Source organism: Trachemys scripta, chromosome 13, assembly GCF_013100865.1.
Source record: "Trachemys scripta elegans isolate TJP31775 chromosome 13, CAS_Tse_1.0, whole genome shotgun sequence".
In the NCBI taxonomy this organism is placed as follows: Eukaryota; Metazoa; Chordata; order Testudines; family Emydidae; genus Trachemys; species Trachemys scripta.
This window is the reverse complement of record NC_048310.1, coordinates 15,979,762-15,999,388: the sequence shown is the minus strand read 5'-3', so window position 1 is coordinate 15,999,388 and position 19,627 is coordinate 15,979,762. Positions and strand designations below refer to the sequence as shown.

The following is a 19,627-nucleotide window of genomic DNA, read 5'->3' as shown; positions in this document are numbered from 1 at the left end:
TGATGCACCAGATATTCCAGGATGGGTGGGATAATCTCTTTTATTGGACCAACTTCTGTTGATGAGAGAGACAAGCTAGGGCAGAGCAGGAACTGAACTCAGGTCTCCCACAGAAGTTGGTCCAATAAAAGGTATTACCACACCCACCTTGTCTCATTAATATCCCAGGACTGACACAGCTACAACTACACTGCATACAAGTAGGTATTCCAAAGCATTCAATTTACTCTAGAAAAAAAAATGCTCTCACCTCTCCCACAGTGAAATTAATCACTGTTCACTTGCTCATATGGTTTGCAATGGTGACTTGCATAATCAAAAGTTGTCCTGTTCTGTGTTCCCCTTTTACATATTTTTAAACGTGCTACAGACTAAAGAACATTGTTAAGTAAAAGAACCTCAGATGTATCTTTCAAAGCAGTGTGAATGGAATCCTTTCAGGAGCAACAAAGTAGTGTCTGTGCTTTGTATTCTAGCCTAGACTAGGACTCATAGCCCAGTTTTGCAATGCAGGGCTAGCCTTATGATTAAGACTAAGATTCTGTCACGGTTATTTTTAGTAAAAGTCAAGGACAGGTCACAGGCAATAAACAAAAATTCACGGAAGCCATGACCTACCTCCTGCGGCTCCATGGTTTCCCCTGCCACCCTGGTGTCTGGGAGCTGCAGGGTTCCTCCCCAACCCCCCGCCCTGCAAGGCTGTCCCTGGTGGCTGGAACCCGGGGAGGGCTCCCTGAAGAGACTGTCTCCTGTAGGGGGACCCTGAGGAGGCTATGAGCTGTTGCTGGAAATCTGCAGGGGGACCCTGAGGAGGCTGTCACCCTTCTGGAATCCTGCCTGGGCCCCACAGACCAGGGGCTGAAACAGAAAATGCCACAGAGGTCTCTGGAAGGCACGTCTTCTGTGACCTCCATGACATAAGAGTAGCCTTACTTATGATTTGTATGTCCTGTTACATTGTGGGTGGTGAAGGGACTGGGCTTTGAGTTGGCTCCTAAATTCTTGATGCTAGAAGAGAGATTGATCTGTGAATTTTCTTTTTCTCTGGGTCTGCTAGAACCAGAAAAGGGAAATGCGTTCCTGAATAGCTGAGCTCACAAAGGGTTCCCAAATGTACAGGACTGTGAGAGTGACTGGTTCGGTGTGTACTTAATTTTGGTCCTGGCTCCACAGATAAGAACTTTACAGTTTTGTCGTCCATTTGATTTTTTTATTGTCACTGTATAGGTGTTAATATAGAGGCATACGAGAAAGCAAGGTAGTCCTGTGATTGAGGCACTAGAGTGGAACTGAGACGCTCTGGGTTCAACCCCTGGGTCTACAGCAGCCTTACTGTGTGAGCTTAGAAAAGCAATTTAATCTCTTTGCCTCGTTTTCTATACTGTAAAATAGGGATCATAATCTTTCTTTCCTCCCACTCTCTATCTATTTTGTGTTTTAGGTTCCCTTAATACCCCAACCTAACACTGTCAGATCTCCAATGCATACAGTCTCTTACTGTGTATGTAGAGTGTGTAGAACAATGGGGCACCAATTGTTCATTTGTTATTATTATTATTTGTATTACTATAGTGGTCGGGAGCCCTAATCAAGGAGCAGGACCCTGTTGTGCTAGGTGCTGTACAACACAGAGAAAAAAGATGGTCTCTTCCCCAAAGAGCTAACAATTTAAGTTAGAGTTCTTTCAATGTGCATGTATTGGGGGTTGAAAATTTGACCATAATTGCCAATGAACAAGTTAATACATGAACAAAGTATTGCTAGATGATCTGAAAACATTTGCTTATCATAGTTAATAGTAGTAAGGAGGCATAATGGATTCATATTCACGTGGATTAAAGTGGATTAGTAGTCACGTAAAGAGCTGAAATGTTCTCCAAGTATTTGTCTGGTATTTTTCCCCTCTACAGACTTATATTTGGCTACCAAATGTATGACTCTCATTTCTTTAATTACAACAAAGTTTTGATTCTGTGCTTGTTTTGTGACCATTCCCACTCAAACATACTTACTGATGACTTTATTATTAAATTCTTTAAAACTCTCCAGGAGAACTCCTATCACTTACGGAATGAGATAAGAAATGAATGAAATGTCCTCATATTTTCACTTCTAAAATGCACGGAACATCTTAATAAGGATATCCTTACTTCTCTCCATATTATCTGACAGGGCTCTTTGTATTATGGAGAAACTGCTTTTTAGCTCTCCAAAGTGCATATAAAAAGCCACCTATGGTAATAGTGTTTATTCAAACCCTGTACAATACGTATTAGCTCCAATAAACGTGAAGAAATACACAGCTCTGCAGTGCTGAGGTTTCCAGCTGTAAAATTTCCAATTAAAAACTCTTTCTTCATGTAAGTAATATATCCAGCATAGATAATAATTTCTACCACAAAGTCTTTAATACCATTAATGATTTGATCTTTCTGAGAGCACTACAAAAGGGAGAGAAAGAGAGAGACAGAAAAAGAGCTAGGTAGGTGGAAGCTTACCCAGCAGGAAAATCTAGTGATCTGTAAATAGAGTGTGTCAAGGAATTAAAGAAGCAAGATGAGGTGCATACACAAAGTTACACTTGAATGTAAACTGACTGCTGGTGGGTTTTTTTTTCTTTTCTTTTCTTTTTTTTTAACGCTTACAAAATGTCAATCACATTTTCTGTATGTGTCTTTCCATTTTTAGGACCAGCTTTTTATTTTCACATGCAAGTTAATCAAGGTTGATGCCAGTGTCATAAAGCCACTCATGTCTACTGCATGTATACCCACACTTTTATGTACATATGTTTCAGGGTTAGCATTTTGCTTAGTAAAATCAACATACTTTATCATGAACATGGCTTTTTACTTTGAGACTTTGGGGCATTGTGATCATAACACTTTTCACTTGCCCTTGTAACCTTTCATCCAGCTATCTCGGAACAGCTCAGTGAGAGCTGAGGGTACTTGGAAGCCTTCAGGAAGCACTCAGCCCTGTGCAGGAACAAGTCCTAAGTGGTGCTTTTACAAGCCATTGGGTCTAGAAAGCACACTGGCCATCTCACAAGTACTGGCTCCATTGTCACTTCTTGGTTTCAGTTGTGCTGGAAATATTTCCATAGCTATCTATTTTATGGGAATTTGGCAAATCCACTTGTAAACAAACGTTGTAAGTACAGAGACAGCCACAAAGCTCATCATTTTAAAATATTTTCAGTGAACTGCTTTTGAATCATGTTCAAGCTTTGGACATACTGTGGATGTGGTTGGTCCTTGTTTCGTGATAGTAGGAGCAGCAGCAACTGGCATAAATAAAGTTGCACAATATCCAATCTATCCTCCTGTTTTTTAGTCCCTTGTAATTTTTGAAACTTTCATCATTTTGGCTCAGATATTCTAGGATTGGTATCTGTCCAAAGTTGTGGATATTTTTGTGTGTGTGTGGAAGTCTGAGCAAGAATGATTCAGCCAGTTTTGAGCACGAGGAGTGTGAAAGGGGGAAAACATCTTAAAAACTCCAAGAAAAACATAAGGTGTCAGCCTGCACAAATGAAATCAAAACAATGCGATTCAATAGGATGTCAGATTTATTTGACATTGCCAAACTATTTATCAAAATGATTCTTTCACTACACTATCTTACGACACAGTCTTAATGCTTAATATTTCATTGTCCCAGTGCTCTCATTTTTGTGCCTCCACTGAAGTACATTGTACTGAGACATGTCAAGAAACTGAAACTCATTCTCAGACTTAAATTACCGATTTTGTGTTTAAATAAACACATTTTGGGTTAAAATAAACGCCCAAAGCAAATTCTGTTCTGAGCTACAAAAAACATAATTATTGGAGTCCATGAAGTTACGCTGGATTTACATCTCTGTAAATAACAGCAGAATTTGGCTTGAATCAAGGCAAATTTCTTGACCACTATGCTGACTGAGCTACCATACTCGTCTCACACCATTCTCCAGGCCTCAGGATAAAATGCATCTCCCGTTTCCTCCCCAGTGAACAACTGATATTTAACGAAACTCGGGTATTCCAATGAATTCCATCAATGTCCTATAGTTCATAACAGAATTCAGCAGCAAGGGTGTTACATTTTGTCACTGTGACTATTATGGATGTTAGTGGACTCTCTGAACAGTGTGTCTGAATCCTCTGTGCATCTAGGAGCCTGAGTTTTGAATGTCTCTGCTTCTGTCAGCTTCAGTCAGAGCTTTATTAATACATGGAGGGGTTTTGTTTTTTTGTCTCCCCTCCTCCTCCCCCCCCCGTAATTTTCTTTGTTATGATAAAAGTAGCATGAATAAATAACACGGACAGCGCTATAATGAAGGATCAGCAGGTTAATTAGAGAGATGAGTGGAGAGTGATCATCCTCTACCCTGCTGAGCATCTGCTGCCAAGTTAATTCATGCAGCAGCATTGGTGTCTGTTCCTGGAGGAGCTGCCTGCTGCTTTTCCAGCTACAAGTACTATAAAGAAAGTGTCCACAGGGAGGGGAAAGCAAATCAGATAAATTGAATTTATTACTAATCAGCTGGTGTGATTTATTTGCAAGTTTCAAGTTTTAGGAACTAAATAAAAGGCAAGCTGGTGGCTGTTGCTCTTCATGTACAGGCCATATTTCCAGCAGCGCTAGGTGACATTTTCTTCCTTTTTTACTTTGAGGGGGCAAATTAGAGGCTCTTGCTAACATGATTCCTACAGCAGCAGTGAGCAGTTTCTATCCATTGTCAAAACAATTTTCTCAATGTCACCCACCGCTTTTTTTCTTGAGGACAGGTTCAGGTTGCCACTGTGGGAACATCTGATTGAGCCCCACCCTTGTGTCTCCTCGATATCTACTGCACCATATTTAAGGTTCATTATTATTTAGCTCAACAGTAGCCTTCTTCTAGCTGACAAAGCTCTTTCTCTCCTCTTGTTGTCTACTGCCTCTTCTAATATCACGTTGGTACCTACAGGCCAGCCAGGTTGAGCTCACCTGGTGCTAGCTGTATAAATATGTAGTAAATGACAGTCACTGCCCAAAGAGCAAGTTTAGTCCTCTCTTTTCCCCTTGTTTTGGGCCAGATTAGTACCTGAGTAGTACCTCACTCTGTGAGAAGCAGACCTCCTGAAATCAATACGACTATTTGCAAAGTAACATACCACCCAGCATGAGCAAGGGTGGAAGAAATGCATCCTTCATTGTCCCCATCCCCGTTCTCTTCCGTCCCATTTTCTCCAGTCCTTTTCCCATGTATTTTTTCCCAATTCTTCCCCCCCACACATACTCTGCCTTTCCACTTTATCCCCAGAGCATCCAATTCCTCCCTCTTACGTCACTCTCCAGTTCTTCCTCTCTTCCCCCTCTTCCTTGTGCTGTAACTGAAAGATCTGTTGTCATCCATTGTTTGTAAACATCTTTAAACATACAAGAATCCCCTCTTCGTGCAATGGCAGCTGTCAGTGTTCTTTCTCATGGAGGTTTCAGTGGAGTCACCTATTGGCTGAATGGTTTAGATGCACCCTTGTGTGTGAAAGGGTAATAGGTGAAGGGCAGCATGGGAGCAGTAGTTCTGTTTATGAAGCTCATTGTGCAAGCAGGGCCCAGTAAAGAGAATTTCTCTTTGCACAGCCTGCCCGTTTTGTTCATGACTCGTCTGCATCTGCCTATTCTACACCCTCAACACGTTACACCAGGGTGAACAGGAATAGGGTGACTGCGTCAGAAATAAGAATGAGCTGCAAACAAAAAATATGTTTTCATGTCAAAGCAAGTGTTTGACCCTTCCTATATGTAACAGGAGGAGGAGGCCAGGAATGGAATGCAAGGAGCCTTCCCAAGAGGGCTTTGTGCTCCAGCAGCATAAAGACTGTGAAAAGATCCCACTCACAGTAATGCTAGCCTTTCCAAAGGGTACAGACCGGGCCAGGTTTAGCAGAGCTGGCTAGTCATACAGGCAAGTAGCTTCTTCGAGGGAGGGTCTCTGTAACTGGAAATCATTGTATGTGTTTCATGCACAAGCACACCTGGAGCTCCCAATGGGAAAATGACCCCATGAATGATGCTATCCCATGCAGGACTATGTCTTAGATACAAGATAGTGAGAGGGTAGGGACTGAGCCCCAGAAGTTCAGCTGCCTTTTTTTTCTTTTTCTTTTAAGAATCAGGTGTGGAGAAAGAAAAGAGCATAGGAACAAAGTGGACAAAACAACCATATATAGTCCTGCTCCTTGAGAACTTTGTGCAGTCCCATGGACTTCAACACAGGGGTGTGGTTCTCTGTGGAGGATTGGAGTTTAGTTTTATCTGACCCCTCCTTTGGAAGCTCAAAAGAAAAGGATTATGGATTTAACTCATGCTAAAATCTCTTTAAATGGTCATTGCAAAAAAAAAGTACAGACATGTGTGTTTAAAAAAAAAAATAAAAAAAATCTCACCAAAATAGTGACTGGGACTAGGAGGGGGGAAACACAATTTGCTGAACATGCCCTGCTAGGATATTCCAAGATTATACCCACAAAATAAATTAGGTTTATTTTAAAAATAACCCTTAAATAAATTGAACTACAGCATAATTTTAGTAATGTACCTTTTTTCTTTACATTTGGATGTTTGATACCAGGCAATTCAGCTGGTGAGCGTGTATGAGATAGGAGGGAGATTTTGTTGCTATATGTGCATTTCAGTGTCCCCTCTGACATTTTTAAGCACTGTAAAGAAGTGCAATTGTGCTTCATTCTGAAGATGTACTAATCATTGATTCCATACACACATCTTCTCCATTACATCAGAGTGGCACGCAGAATAAGGGGTATAATTAAGGAGTTTGATGCTGTTTGGGTTGTCTAAATCCTTGAGAACTCACACCTGAAATTTAGCTTTAATAAACAGGCACACTTCCTATAATTCCAAAAAGGACATGAGAAAGGACTAGACTATCTATTTAGCTCCATGGTGCCATCAATTGTGATGTGACTGTTGCTAACTTGAAAAGACATAAGGAAAATCTGATTCCCACAGCTGAAAAGTGAAGGAGAATCCTTTCTGTACTAGAGAGGTATTCAGCGCTAATCAGCTTCAACTTCAAAAATGTTGCTTTATAATATCACTATTTTGATGTATGGTGGTCTTTATTTGAATGTCTATTCTAAATATGTCTAAAATACAAACTCAAACTCAGATCTAAATAATTAGGTCTGCTTTAGATATAGTCAGTTAAATTAGAACTGTGAAACCAAGCACCTCTGAATTTTGCGAGAAGGGATGTTTAAAATCAAATCTGGTAGAACCAGGGCTAGTTCTCTCCTCTGCTACACTAGGGGTGAATCTACACTGCAGGTGGGAGCACGCCTCCCACCTTGCTAGATGGACTCATTAGCGTGGCTCAAGCTCACATGCTAAAAATAGCAGCGTGAATGTGGCAGCCCTGGCAGATCCAGCACCTGAGCTCAGATCCAGAAGGTCAGATGGACTTGGGAGCCCAAGCTGCAGCAGCCATATTGCTATTATTAGTGTGCTTACTTGACTCAAGCTAGTGGGAGCTTGTCTACCCAGGCTGGGAAACTCGTTACCAGCTGCAGTGTAGACACCCCACGTGATTATTAGAGCTGATTGGGAATTTATTTATTTATTTATTTATTGGCCAAAAATATTGATTTATTGAAACTGAAACTGTTCACAGGAAAGGGTTGCTTTAGATAAGTTTCCTGACGTGAAAAAATGGCGATTAAAAGTTTAAATTGTTTAAATGTATCATTTTGACAATTTCTAAACAAAAGGGGGGTTGGTTTTTGTTTTGGTTCAAAATGACCAGTTAGAAATGTAACTTAATTTATATGAAAAAAAATTCAATAAAGAGGAAAACAAGGTCAAAATCGAAAAACCAATGTTTTGAAATTATTGAAACAAAATGTGTTGAATGACCTGAACTGATGCGGGTGGAGAGAGAGGGCGGTTCTGGACCACAATTTTTTTTTTAGAATTTGACTTTTTGTCCCAATTTGGGATGGGAGCATTTATTGAACTCTTAAATTCTCATGGGATGGGAAAACCATTTCTCACCCAGTCCTTGTGGCTACACCATCATGAAACTGGTGTATGTGAGTGGAGAATTAGGTTCCTAGAAATCCTAATCTTCATTTCCCTGCTTTATGCAACAGCCAACTCCCTCTTTTCTTCAACCAACTCCCTCTTTTCTTCTTCTGTTTATGGAACTAATTAGGATGACCAGATAGCAAGTGTGAAAAATTGGGACAGGGAGTGGGGGGTAACAGGAGCCTATATATTAGACAAAACCCCAAATATCGGGACTGTCCCTATAAAATCAGTACATCTGGTCACCCTAAAACTAATTAGTCAGCCACAAGAACTTGTCCATTTTCTAATACTCTGCTACAGGCTCAATCAATGATAGAAATTACTATTATTATATCAGTAATACCACATCTACTGGTAAGTATCTCCTAGGGTATTCTTGTTAGGTAGTATTGAGTTGTCTGTATTCTGTATCTACCCTCACCTAAATGAACACACGCGCACACACACACACACCAAGAACAACGCACTATGTTGTTAAAACTTTATCAGAGTGTGACCAACCACCTGAATAGCTTCCCCTCCCTCCCCCCCGACCCATACCCCTACCTTCCATCTCTCTCTTCCTGTGTATGTTGTATTTTACAGACTGCAAGCTCTTTGGAGGCACCGAGCATGCTTTCTTTAATGTTGGTCGAATGCTAGTGGTCACTGCCCCCGTGATCTATTGCTGTTGGAATGGCCCCTGGGGCCATGAAAAGTTGGTATACATAGAACAGCCCTAAGGGAGTTTCAGTGTACACCAGAAACCTGAATGGCACCAGGATCAAGGGAGCACAAAGGTATCTCAGAGGTTCCTTTGTGCCCCTCCTCCCCCACACACCAACAACCTCCTAAGCTGCACTGAGTGTTTTTCAGCCACATCTCAGGAGAGGGGCCTTTGTGCTATCTGTCTGTTGTATGAACTTTGCCTATCTTTCAATTTTCTCTCCCTTCCAGCCACACAACCCTCCCTCTTCAATTTCCTGCTTTCCATGAAATGTCATTTAGCGATTAAGTCAAAACCATTTCATAACACAAAATATGAGGAGACTGCTTTTTTCATAGCATTTCAAGCACATTTACTCTGGGAATACAGGAGAAAAGAGGTTACTGAAAAGAGCTGCAATCTAACCCTTCAGCCCCAAACGTGATATAAAGCTTTATCTTTCCATTTTCCATCACTTATATTAGGGTTTTCAGAAAGACACATAAACATCACAATACTTGTATGTAGGGGTCTGGGGTAATTATTTTATTAATTATTATTATTATTTTGTGAAGGAATATACAAAACAAGTTAACATGAATCAACATGCACTTTGTTAGGGCATGACTCAAAACATTGAGTTTTATTATTTGTTCCTCTGAATCAAGCAGTTAAAAGCTGAGATGAATCATTAAACATGTAAATAAATCAAAGTGTCTTGTATATTTTAAGTGCTTACTTACAGTCGTTAAAACATGAACATTCTGCCACATACAAAATCATTTATATTAGAAAGGAGTGGGCTGGTAAATGTTTGGATTCTATGGTTACCTAAAGGCAATAGAAAATCTCTTACGTTAAGTGAGGAACTAAATTCAATAATTACCTGTGAGAATCTGAGTCAGTTATTTGATGTACAGCTACACAAATTAGGTACCATTAAACAAAATTGACATTTGCCACACCATAGTATTTACAGTATTGCCAATTTTTGAAAATATCACAACTGGCACAGTAAACTTAACTACCGCAGGAGTTAAATCTGGATTGTTTTAATTGTGTCCACTATAGTTGAAAGCTGTGAGAATACAAGAGATTTAACTATGTGTGAGAGAACAGTACGTGTGATTCGTAAATCAAATATTCACCCTAACCACATGGGTAAAGCAAATGCCCATGTATACCATCTAGCTGAGTGATCCTTGATATTAGCACAACTTCATTACCACATATATCTCTTTAAAGCACAAAGCCAACAAATAGGCAGCTGATGGCCAAAACTGATTTCTTGATGGTGACTTCCTAGAATTTCCTAACCAACAACCTGCCAAAATTGTGTTTAAAACACCACTGGAAAAAAAGTTGCCAAAGTGAAGGCAGTTCTTCCAACTGTAATTGTGGCAAATTCCTTTTCTTCCCTTGTCACTCTCCTCGCATTGGCGACTGTGCTCAAGGCTGGATATGCTGCCAATGGCAGAAGTCAGGCATTGGTAAAGGGTAGCTTTACACATGAGTGATCCCACTGAAGTCAATGGGGCAACTACCATGCATAGAATTAAAGCATGTTCATAAGTCTTCGCAAGATTGAGGGCTAGGATGCTCTGGAATCAGTTTCTCTTACTTTTTCAAAAGAAAATAGGGTTTAGTTTTCAAGGTACCAATAACTACCTTTCAAATAAAAATGTTCATCACCTTTGAAAATCAGGCCCACAGCTTTTAACCCAATCTAGCACTTCCTTTTGGTTTTCTTCTATACAATTCTGCCACTTTAAACAACAAAAATATTTCTTTTACTGTGGGAGCAATACTACGTAGCTTCAATGTAAAATACAAAACACAATTTGTTTTGACTGATGGGTGTACTTTATTAAATGAACTAATAGCAGGTGGGATTACTTTAAAAAATAATACTTTTCCATACACTAGTTTCATGAAGTTAGTTTTTATGAATGTGCAAGCTGAGAAGGTCAGTGCCTTATGTATCTGGTAAGTGGGGCTGGTGAAGGGGGTTGCTGTGCGTGACACAGTATGTATGTGCTTGTGTGGGGGATTTATGAACTAGGGAAAAATTGTTTTCAGCAGCTATTTTGAAATGATCCAGCTGTTTAAATGTTCACTTTTCCAGGTAATACACTCAGCATTTTGGCAAAGCACAGCGGATTCAGCCGTCAGAAGCAAGAAGTATATCTTTTACCAATCATAATAAGTGATAGTGGAAATCCTCCCATGAGCAGCACCAGCACCCTTACAATTCGGGTCTGCGGTTGCAGCAGTGATGGTGTTGTTCAGTCCTGTAACGTTGAAGCTTATGTACTTCCTATTGGACTCAGTATGGGAGCCTTAATTGCCATATTAGCATGCATCATTTTGCTGCTAGGTATGTATTCATTTACAGCCTGCTGTTCAACATTTTTCTGGTTCATAAATGACTATAAATAAACAAAGAAACCAAATGATAAAGGTGATGCTATCTGGAAAAATATTATCTAATTATTAGTGTTAATATATATAAATTTGAGTAGCTTGGAGTTTTGGAGTAATTGCTTCAACTGCATATAGATGAGTCTAAGGCTAGAAGAAGAAAAAGAATATATATGAATTATATTAGTGCCCTAAGACCCAGTCATGATGAGCCCTATTGTACTAAATGATGTACAAAAACAGAAAGCACAGTCCCTATTCCAAAGATCCTTACATAGAAATTGCATTTAAATAAAAGTTGTATTATGAAATCAAATCTACCAATTCATATCAGGCTTTAGAAATGTTGAGTAAGAAGGAGAACTGAGACTATACCGTGGATGTTGGAAACTGAATTATTTGTTATATGCTATTTTTTCCAAGACTTGTATGAGTTTATTCCGGATTGTACTGGCTTTAGAGAGATTGCAGTTTTACAAGATAAAAAGCACAGTATATTTGAATCAAACACATAAAAAAGTGGTATGTGACATCAGCAAGCAAGAGAGAACAGTGATGGAAGAGCCCTGTTGCTCTGCTGAGTAACAGGTTTCAGAATTAAGCTGCAGAAACCACAAATAGTAACTAAAGTAACACAAACAACTCTTTGTGCACCTACCCATAATTCTAAAATTAGTATGACCTAAGCCTCTTCTCCCCCACCCCCTCCATCACCGTTTCACTCTCCTTACTGTAGGACTGTATGGCCTTGGAGCAACAGGTTAACAAAAGATTTCTTCCTGTGACTATGATCAGAGCCATATTTTCAAAAAATGTCACCTAATTTTGGTTGTCCCCATTTTTGCATGCCCAGCTTTAGACACATAGGCCCATATTCACAAAGGTACATCAATGGGAGTTAAGTACCTAAATACCTTTATGCATCTGGGCACTAGGGTTTCATTTTCAGAGATGCTGAACAGTTCCTATTGATTTTGGTTGGGATTGTGAATTCTCAGAAATCAGCCATCTGAAAATCAGGCCAAACCTGTCTGAAGTGAAGCTTAGAAATGGAGACATTCAAAATTCTGACTCTTTAAAAAAAATTGGGCCTAAATAAGCTATTTTATACATATAGGGTTACGGTAATAGGAAGGTAGAGCTCCTTCCCCTAACTCCTGATCAAATTTTTGCCATTCCACCAGCGTGTTACACTTCTAGCTCTTTCAGCTTTTATTATGGCTTTATTACTCTTGTAGAAGGATACTGTCTGCAGCCCTCTACAAAAAAAAAATCTAGTTTACAGCTGCTTTGATTAGATGTTTTCTTAAGTAATCAGCCTGTGATGCTTTTTTACAGTTATTGTGGTGCTGTTTGTAACATTGAGAAGACATAAAAATGAGCCTCTGATTATCAAAGATGAGGAAGACGTGAGGGAAAATATAATCCGTTATGATGATGAAGGAGGTGGCGAAGAAGATACAGAAGCTTTTGACATTGCGACTTTGCAAAATCCAGATGGAATTAATGGATTTTTACCCCGTAAGGATATTAAGCCTGATCTTCAGTTTATGCCCAGGCAGGGGCTTGCACCTGTTCCTAATGGTGTTGACGTTGATGAATTTATTAACGTAAGGCTTCATGAAGCTGATAATGATCCCACGGCTCCACCTTATGACTCCATCCAGATTTATGGCTATGAAGGAAGAGGCTCAGTGGCTGGTTCCCTTAGTTCTTTGGAGTCCTCTACATCAGACTCAGATCAGAATTTTGACTACCTCAGTGAATGGGGTCCCCGCTTTAAAAGACTTGGAGAACTCTACTCAGTTGGAGAAAGTGACAAAGAAACTTGACAGTGGATTACAAACTTTTTCACTCTTGACTTAAGGATCATGTAATATTCTAGGGCCACTGCTGTTAGTTATGACTAATGTGGCTTTTTGTTTTAGAGGCAAGTTTAGCGCCAGTCATCTAAAAAATCATAAAATCACCTTCATTGTAATGTTGAATAAAAAAAAAGTATATGTTAGGAGGTATAAGTCTTGTGGAGTGTGAAGTAAAGTATGTGGAGTGTCTAGAAGTCTTTGGATATTCGATATTCACTTGACCACTCTGAAGATGGAGATTTGGATCTTTGATAATCTTCAGTGAAATGAAAGGAATGAAAAGAAAAAAGTGCTTTTCTAGATAATGGACCTGCAGTGATTCTGCTATGGAACAGAATTGGCTGTCAGTATGTAAAGCTAATGGTTTGTTTCCGCATTGCCAACAAAGATCCTACCACAAAAATGTTAAAAGCAATATCTGGTCTTCTTTGCAATGCTGAATAGAAACAGCACTGTAAATCCCTACTGGCTTCTACTGTGCAGTGACCATACATTGTACATACAGTAATTGTTGGCCACATAACCACAGACTGAACGTCATCTTTAAATATTGTGTCAAGCCTTAAAATATTCACATGTTCTTAATCCATTCCAGTGATGGGATTATAAACCCTACCAATGTGCAGAGGTTCAAGAGTGCGGGGTTCAAAACCCTACTTTAAAAGAGGATTGTTTTCTAGAAGAAGGAACTCCTACTCCATCTTCTGAAAGGGGAAAGAAAAAGAAACTGTGAAAGGAGATGGACTTACATATATGAAACAATGATTTTATTGCTAAAGATTGAATTTATTTGTTTAATCCCTGAAATAAATATTTTATTGATGTCCATTACTGCTTTTATTTATTAAGGGTAATAATCTATAGAGTAAGATTATAAAGAAAACTAAATTATATCCATTAATAAATCTTTAGAGTTTTTTCTATATATAAAATAAATGTTTAATACATGTACATTTTGAAAAGAAAATGACAATTTGTTGCAGGTTAAAGCAGTAACCTATCCATTTGCAGTAGCTGAGTTTTAAGTGAATGCTGGCAGGAATAAAATTTTCCCAGATAAAACTTTTGACAGTTTTATATTTTCTTCATAAATCTAGTAACTGGCGTTTTTAATACAAGCACAAACAGCTGGAAGTAAACTGGTTCATGTGAATATTTAAACTGTAGACTTTTAGAAATCCACACATTACACAGTACAGTAAAACAATGCTTATAGTTCTCCACTGTATTAGAGCAGGAACCAGTATGTACATAATTTTACTGCTTATGTTATTAGCATTTCTTTTATATAATATTCATGGTGATGCACCAGGGCTCTTGCACACACCGAAAACAGCACTAGGAGCTGCAAGCATATTCAATTTGTAATGCAAACTTGCCATTTAGAAGTAGCAATTGTATAATAAAACTGAGTATTACATGCAAATCATTTTAATTTTCTACTTTGTTTTGATGCTATATTATCATTTGTTTATTTACTTCATGTATTGTATTCAGAGAAACTCCTGTATTGTTTCCTACTTTGTGAAATATATTTTTATAAATACCTTTCTTGTGATTGCTGTTTCTTTTCAGTTTAACCTGTACCCTATAGAGAGGAATCATCATCTGTGAACTGCTAAAAGGTTCTTTATAAACCTCTGACTGCTACAGTTTCTTCAGTCATTTATTAATCCATTAAATGGTTCACTATTGGCAATCACATCAATACACTGTTTAAAATAGGGGATAAAGTGAGAATAACAAAAGAAAAAGATGTTGGGGGCAATTCTGGGACAGTGCCTGGAGAATTGAACATGCAGCAACCTCATACCGCAAGAGGATTTATGCATATGTCTAATTTTCTGTGTGCCATGCTGAAAATTAACCTCCCAACCTTTTTTGAATGTTGCTAATAAAAAGAAATTATTGTCTCTAGGATTCTGTTATGTTTCCTCTATAAACAAAAATAGCTTGACGCATCATCCCCAACTCTGCATGCATTTCAAAATGGAAACATTGACATTTGCTTTAGCTATGCCGCAGCTGCCTTTAATGACTGCAGTTTGCAGATAACTAATATGCTAACACCACTTCTAAATGCATTGTAAAGGTTTTAATGAAATTAATGAAGTCTCCAATTTATTTAAATTAGGCTGTATTCACAAGTTCCATCTGAATAGCTTTACACAACACTCTCAGCAACGTACACTAAACAGTGGAGTCATCTAAAGATAGAAAAGTTGCATTCATCAGAGTTTCAAATAAAACTCAACACATTTTGTAATAGATTTCAATAATAGTCAAATGCGTTCTTGTGAAGGCTCTATTAATCATTTGGCCAAAGTGAAAGGGTATTGTGTAGTGTAATGTGCCATCTTACAGTAACACAAGTGTTAAGATCTGATTTCCATCTGATGTTAGACCAAGTTCTAATCTAGACCACACTCCTTGGAGCAAAGGAAGGTGATGTAAGATATGGATAAGATTATTGTTTATATCCACACACAGATATAACACAAATAGCTCCTGAGTAGGTGTTATATTGTTCACTGTGGCTCTTTGCAGGGATCCTTTGTAGGGAAACTCACGAATGTATAACCTTCTGATTGCCTTTTTGATTGAAAGCTCCGTCGGAGACCACGACTGTGACCCTAGTAATAAGATTTCCAAAAAATCCCATCACTAGCACTATAGGAGAGGTAAAGCATGACAGAAATCTCATCGTTGTCAGTCAAAAAGATAAGGTAACCACTACTGGTAGGTATTGCTTTAAATTGTGCTTCTATATAGCTTCTAAACATAAATATCACCAATGAAAAGGAGGGGGCAAAAAAGCAATGGAACCATTGTATCTACCAATGGTAACGTGCAACGTTTTCTTCTTAAATCTGATAATATTAATGGCAAAAAGATTCAGTCGGCAAACAAGTAAACTCGGGATTCTTTGAATGGATGATTTATGGCATTGTGGAACCTCACACATTTAGGAAGTGAAATGTTGATCTCTAGTTTTCAGTACTTGCTCATTGTGTGTGGATGAAATTAGTTCAGTGTGAAATTGTTTTGGATAGGAATTGTGCTGCATGATTTGTGTGCCATGTTGATGGTTTATAATCCTTGGGATTAGAATCATACCAACTCTCATTTTGCAGTTGGATTTAGACATTTTTATCTAAATGGTCTTTTTAATCACATAAAATAATTATTGTCCTTTTTTATGAGGTTGATTTGGCTGTTGGATCAACTTAAATGACAAGCAAAATGGGTTATATTAGAATTAATAACATTTACAAATTCCTAAGGTAAATTCCCCAAATCCCTTAAAAGCCCTAAATGGCCTAGAGCTCAGCTACCTTAGATTCTGCCTTTTCCTCCCTGACCCACTATGCTACCTCATTCATTTGGGATACATAAGTAAATCATCCCATGGGTGAAAGCACAGAGGAGGCAAGAAAGTATAGATTCACATGGGAGATTTAGGCATTGCAGAACCTGACTTTTGGCAACCTGCCATTCCCCTATTACAACAGCGTTTCTCAAACTGGGGTCGCCGCTTGTGTAGAGAAAGCCCCTGGTGGGCTGGGCCGTTTTTTTTTACCTGCCCCTCCACAGGTCTGGCCAATCATGGCTCCCACTGGCCACGGTTCGCCGCTGCAGGCCAATGGGAGCTGCTGGAAGCCTTGTGGGCCGAGGGACTTACTGGGCGCTGCTTCCAGCAGCTCCCATTAGCCTGCAGTGGCGAACCGCGGCCAGTGGGAGCCGCGATCGGCCAGACCTGCGGACAGGGCAGGTAAACGGCCCGGCCCGCCAGGGGCTTTCCCTACACAAGTGGCGACCCCAGTTTGAGAAACACTGTATTACAACATGGGAGTGGGGGGAGTCTAGTGGAAGGGTTCTGGTTTGGAAAAGGGAGACTCAGCCTGGAACAGATTGAAGACCATTGGCCTAGCATATAGGGCATAGTGTATAAACATAATGTAGGGCTGGCCAAAGTGCAGACTCTGGGCCCAGTGCAAAAATTAGAACATGCTCCTTTTGATGTCTGTGCCCCAAGTAACCTACTTCCTTTCCAGCAGCTGATCTAGCTACCTCTCATCCTCCTCCCACCTAGTCCATGTTCTAACTCCCTGAGTGCTCCCACTCACAGCTGTTTCCCCTGATTATCAAGGGCTCCAAACTTCTTGCTGTTACCTCGCCCAGCCACTTTTCACACCACATGCTGCTGTAGCTCACCACACCTCTTCATTTCTACCAGTCATTTCTGCCCCTGCATGCCACTCATTAGCTGCAAGTTTCTACACAGAGAAATTCTTTACATCCATGTGAGCAAATGAGGTGAGTTTCTTCTCTTTCACCTGGCCCCTATTTTTATCTTCATTGTTTTTTCCTGGCTGTTTCTTTCTTCCTGGCTCTTCTAATTCCTTTTAGCCCTGTCACCCATCCATTGTCCTCTATTTCTCCAGACATCCATCTCCTTCAACTCGCTCTCCTGATCCATACTGGTCCTCCCTCCTTCCCAACCCTGTTTCTGCAATCCAGAAATTGTTTCTTACATCAAAAAACTGTAAACAACTAACACAACCAGGTCTCAATCTACCCAAGTTCCCTTTTCCCTGCTCACATATTGTTCCCCCATGGTCCTCTCCCAAGGTGGTGTTGACATTGCCACATCCTGTTGCTGCTCAGTACCAGGAGACAGCCAGGTAGGGCAGCATATCTCAGTTCATCCAGCCTCTTCTACACTAGCTTATTTATGCAGTTACATAAAAAAATCCTCATGCAGTCAGCTTGCTCGTCCAGATATAGCACCAGAACTATCGCATAAACATACATGGATCAAACACAGTATGAAAAATAAAACACATTAATGGAAAACCACACAAAGAAATGGAGGGGAAACTGCAGTGAACGATCTGGGTTATTTATTGTTAAATAATACATGTAAAATGATACAAAACTACAGTTTATCAAAAATGATAGAGTTTTATATGTAAAATGATACAGAAAATACATCAAAACATTCTTAGTAATGTTCAATTAACAGGATGTATGTGCATTAGAATCAAATATGTTCACAAGTATTTCTGACCCAGAGAAATGTTACTTGAAAAATTAATTTTCAGTTTGAGCGAATGTTTCAGCAATCAGCAGAATGGTGCTGTAAACTGAGCCTTTGTAGGGGGGAAATAAGCAAGAGTATTCGGCATTATTAGAATTTATTTTCAGAATGTGGTAGGTGTCATTAGCAGCAGACACAGCACTGATGGAGCGAACAGTAGAAGCTTTCTGTAGTCTATCATTCAGATAAGTCGGACTCATATTATTTCTACATTTGTACTCTATTTGTGCAAGATAATATTCTGGCTTTGCAGAAGTTGGAAACCAATTTAGCTTGCTGTATAATTCACATTGATGGGTTTTGTAATCACACTGCAAAATGAGTCTAGCTGCTCTATTATAAAATACTGATATAGGCTTGAGTGCTGCAGAACTAGTCCTACTCCAAATAATGTCCTAGTGTTCTAAATGAGAAATTATAAAAGCACTGACAATTGCTATTGTGCATCTGCAACTGAGACATTTTCCAAAATGGTTAATAAAGGCAAGCCGAGGCAGCCAGCTTCTGGCAGAGGCTGGCAAATGTGCTCATTAGCATTGCAACACACCTACTTCTTCCTCAGCCTCTCTCTCACTTTTTACCAGAATTAATCCAATAAAAATGAACAAAATGAAGAGAAGGCTGCAGCTTTAGACATCATGTTTGGGGGAAACATAACTTACAAAGCCATGTTCCCTTTCCCTTACACTACTGTAGACCTTGCCCCACACTAGTATGCTCAGTGTGACAATGACATCCCTGTCTAATGCATGGATGAAGGGCACCTGAAAAACATATGGAGAAAATGAAGCCTTCTAAATATACACGAATACTCCTTGACTAGAGATTCCTCTCCTATCCAAAAAGTGTGAGGTCTGCTCATTACCTCTGTGATGGGGCGTCCAACCCAAACTGGCCTGTAAGCAGAGCGGCTGTGAGGAGCAGCCAATCAGGGCTGGACTGGCCCATATAAGAAGAGCTGCAGAGCAGAGCACATTCAGTTGCTCCATGGAGCTTGAGGATGGAAGTCTGGCTGCCTTGCAGGAGAAAGAACACTAACACCTTGGACAGAGCAGTGCTGGGAGTGAGAGTGAGCTCCTGGCTGACTGCTAAGACTGGCATGCTGAGGCCCTGAGACAAGGGCAAAGAAGGTGCTGGGGCTGTGGGGAAGCGGCCTAGGGAAGTAGACTGAGAGGTTGGAGTGGATGAAGTACTTGGCTGCTATCTAAGGGTCCCTGGGCTGGGCCCTGGCATAGTTTTTTTCATAGGTTACAGATACTTTTAGATGTTCATATGAAAAACCAACATATCTGCACATGCTGCTACAGTGGCAATACAGGGAGAGTCAAATCCCCTTTACAAAGATTCAACATTCCAGAAGTCATAAATTCCACATAAATACGCAATCACTTCTGGCCCGGTTTTTCAAACAGCTAGGTATGCTTGTATGATTGTGCAATTACTGTGACTTCATAAGGGAATAAAGTGCTTTTCATA

The 19,627-nt window shown here is 39.7% G+C and overlaps 1 protein-coding gene across 2 annotated transcripts in view; it reads left to right on the top strand.

The window, feature by feature from the left end:
• Positions 1-14,767, top strand: part of CDH8 (cadherin 8) — a 201,843-nt gene extending 187,076 nt beyond the window's left edge. For both annotated transcript variants that reach the window (XM_034788598.1, XM_034788599.1), the window contains 2 exons: positions 10,890-11,141; positions 12,524-14,767. In XM_034788598.1, coding sequence (XP_034644489.1) covers positions 10,890-11,141; positions 12,524-13,017 — 746 coding nt within the window. In that variant the 3' untranslated portion in view covers positions 13,018-14,767. The remainder of the gene's footprint in view (positions 1-10,889; positions 11,142-12,523) is intronic.
• The last annotated feature ends 4,860 nt before the right edge of the window (positions 14,768-19,627 follow it).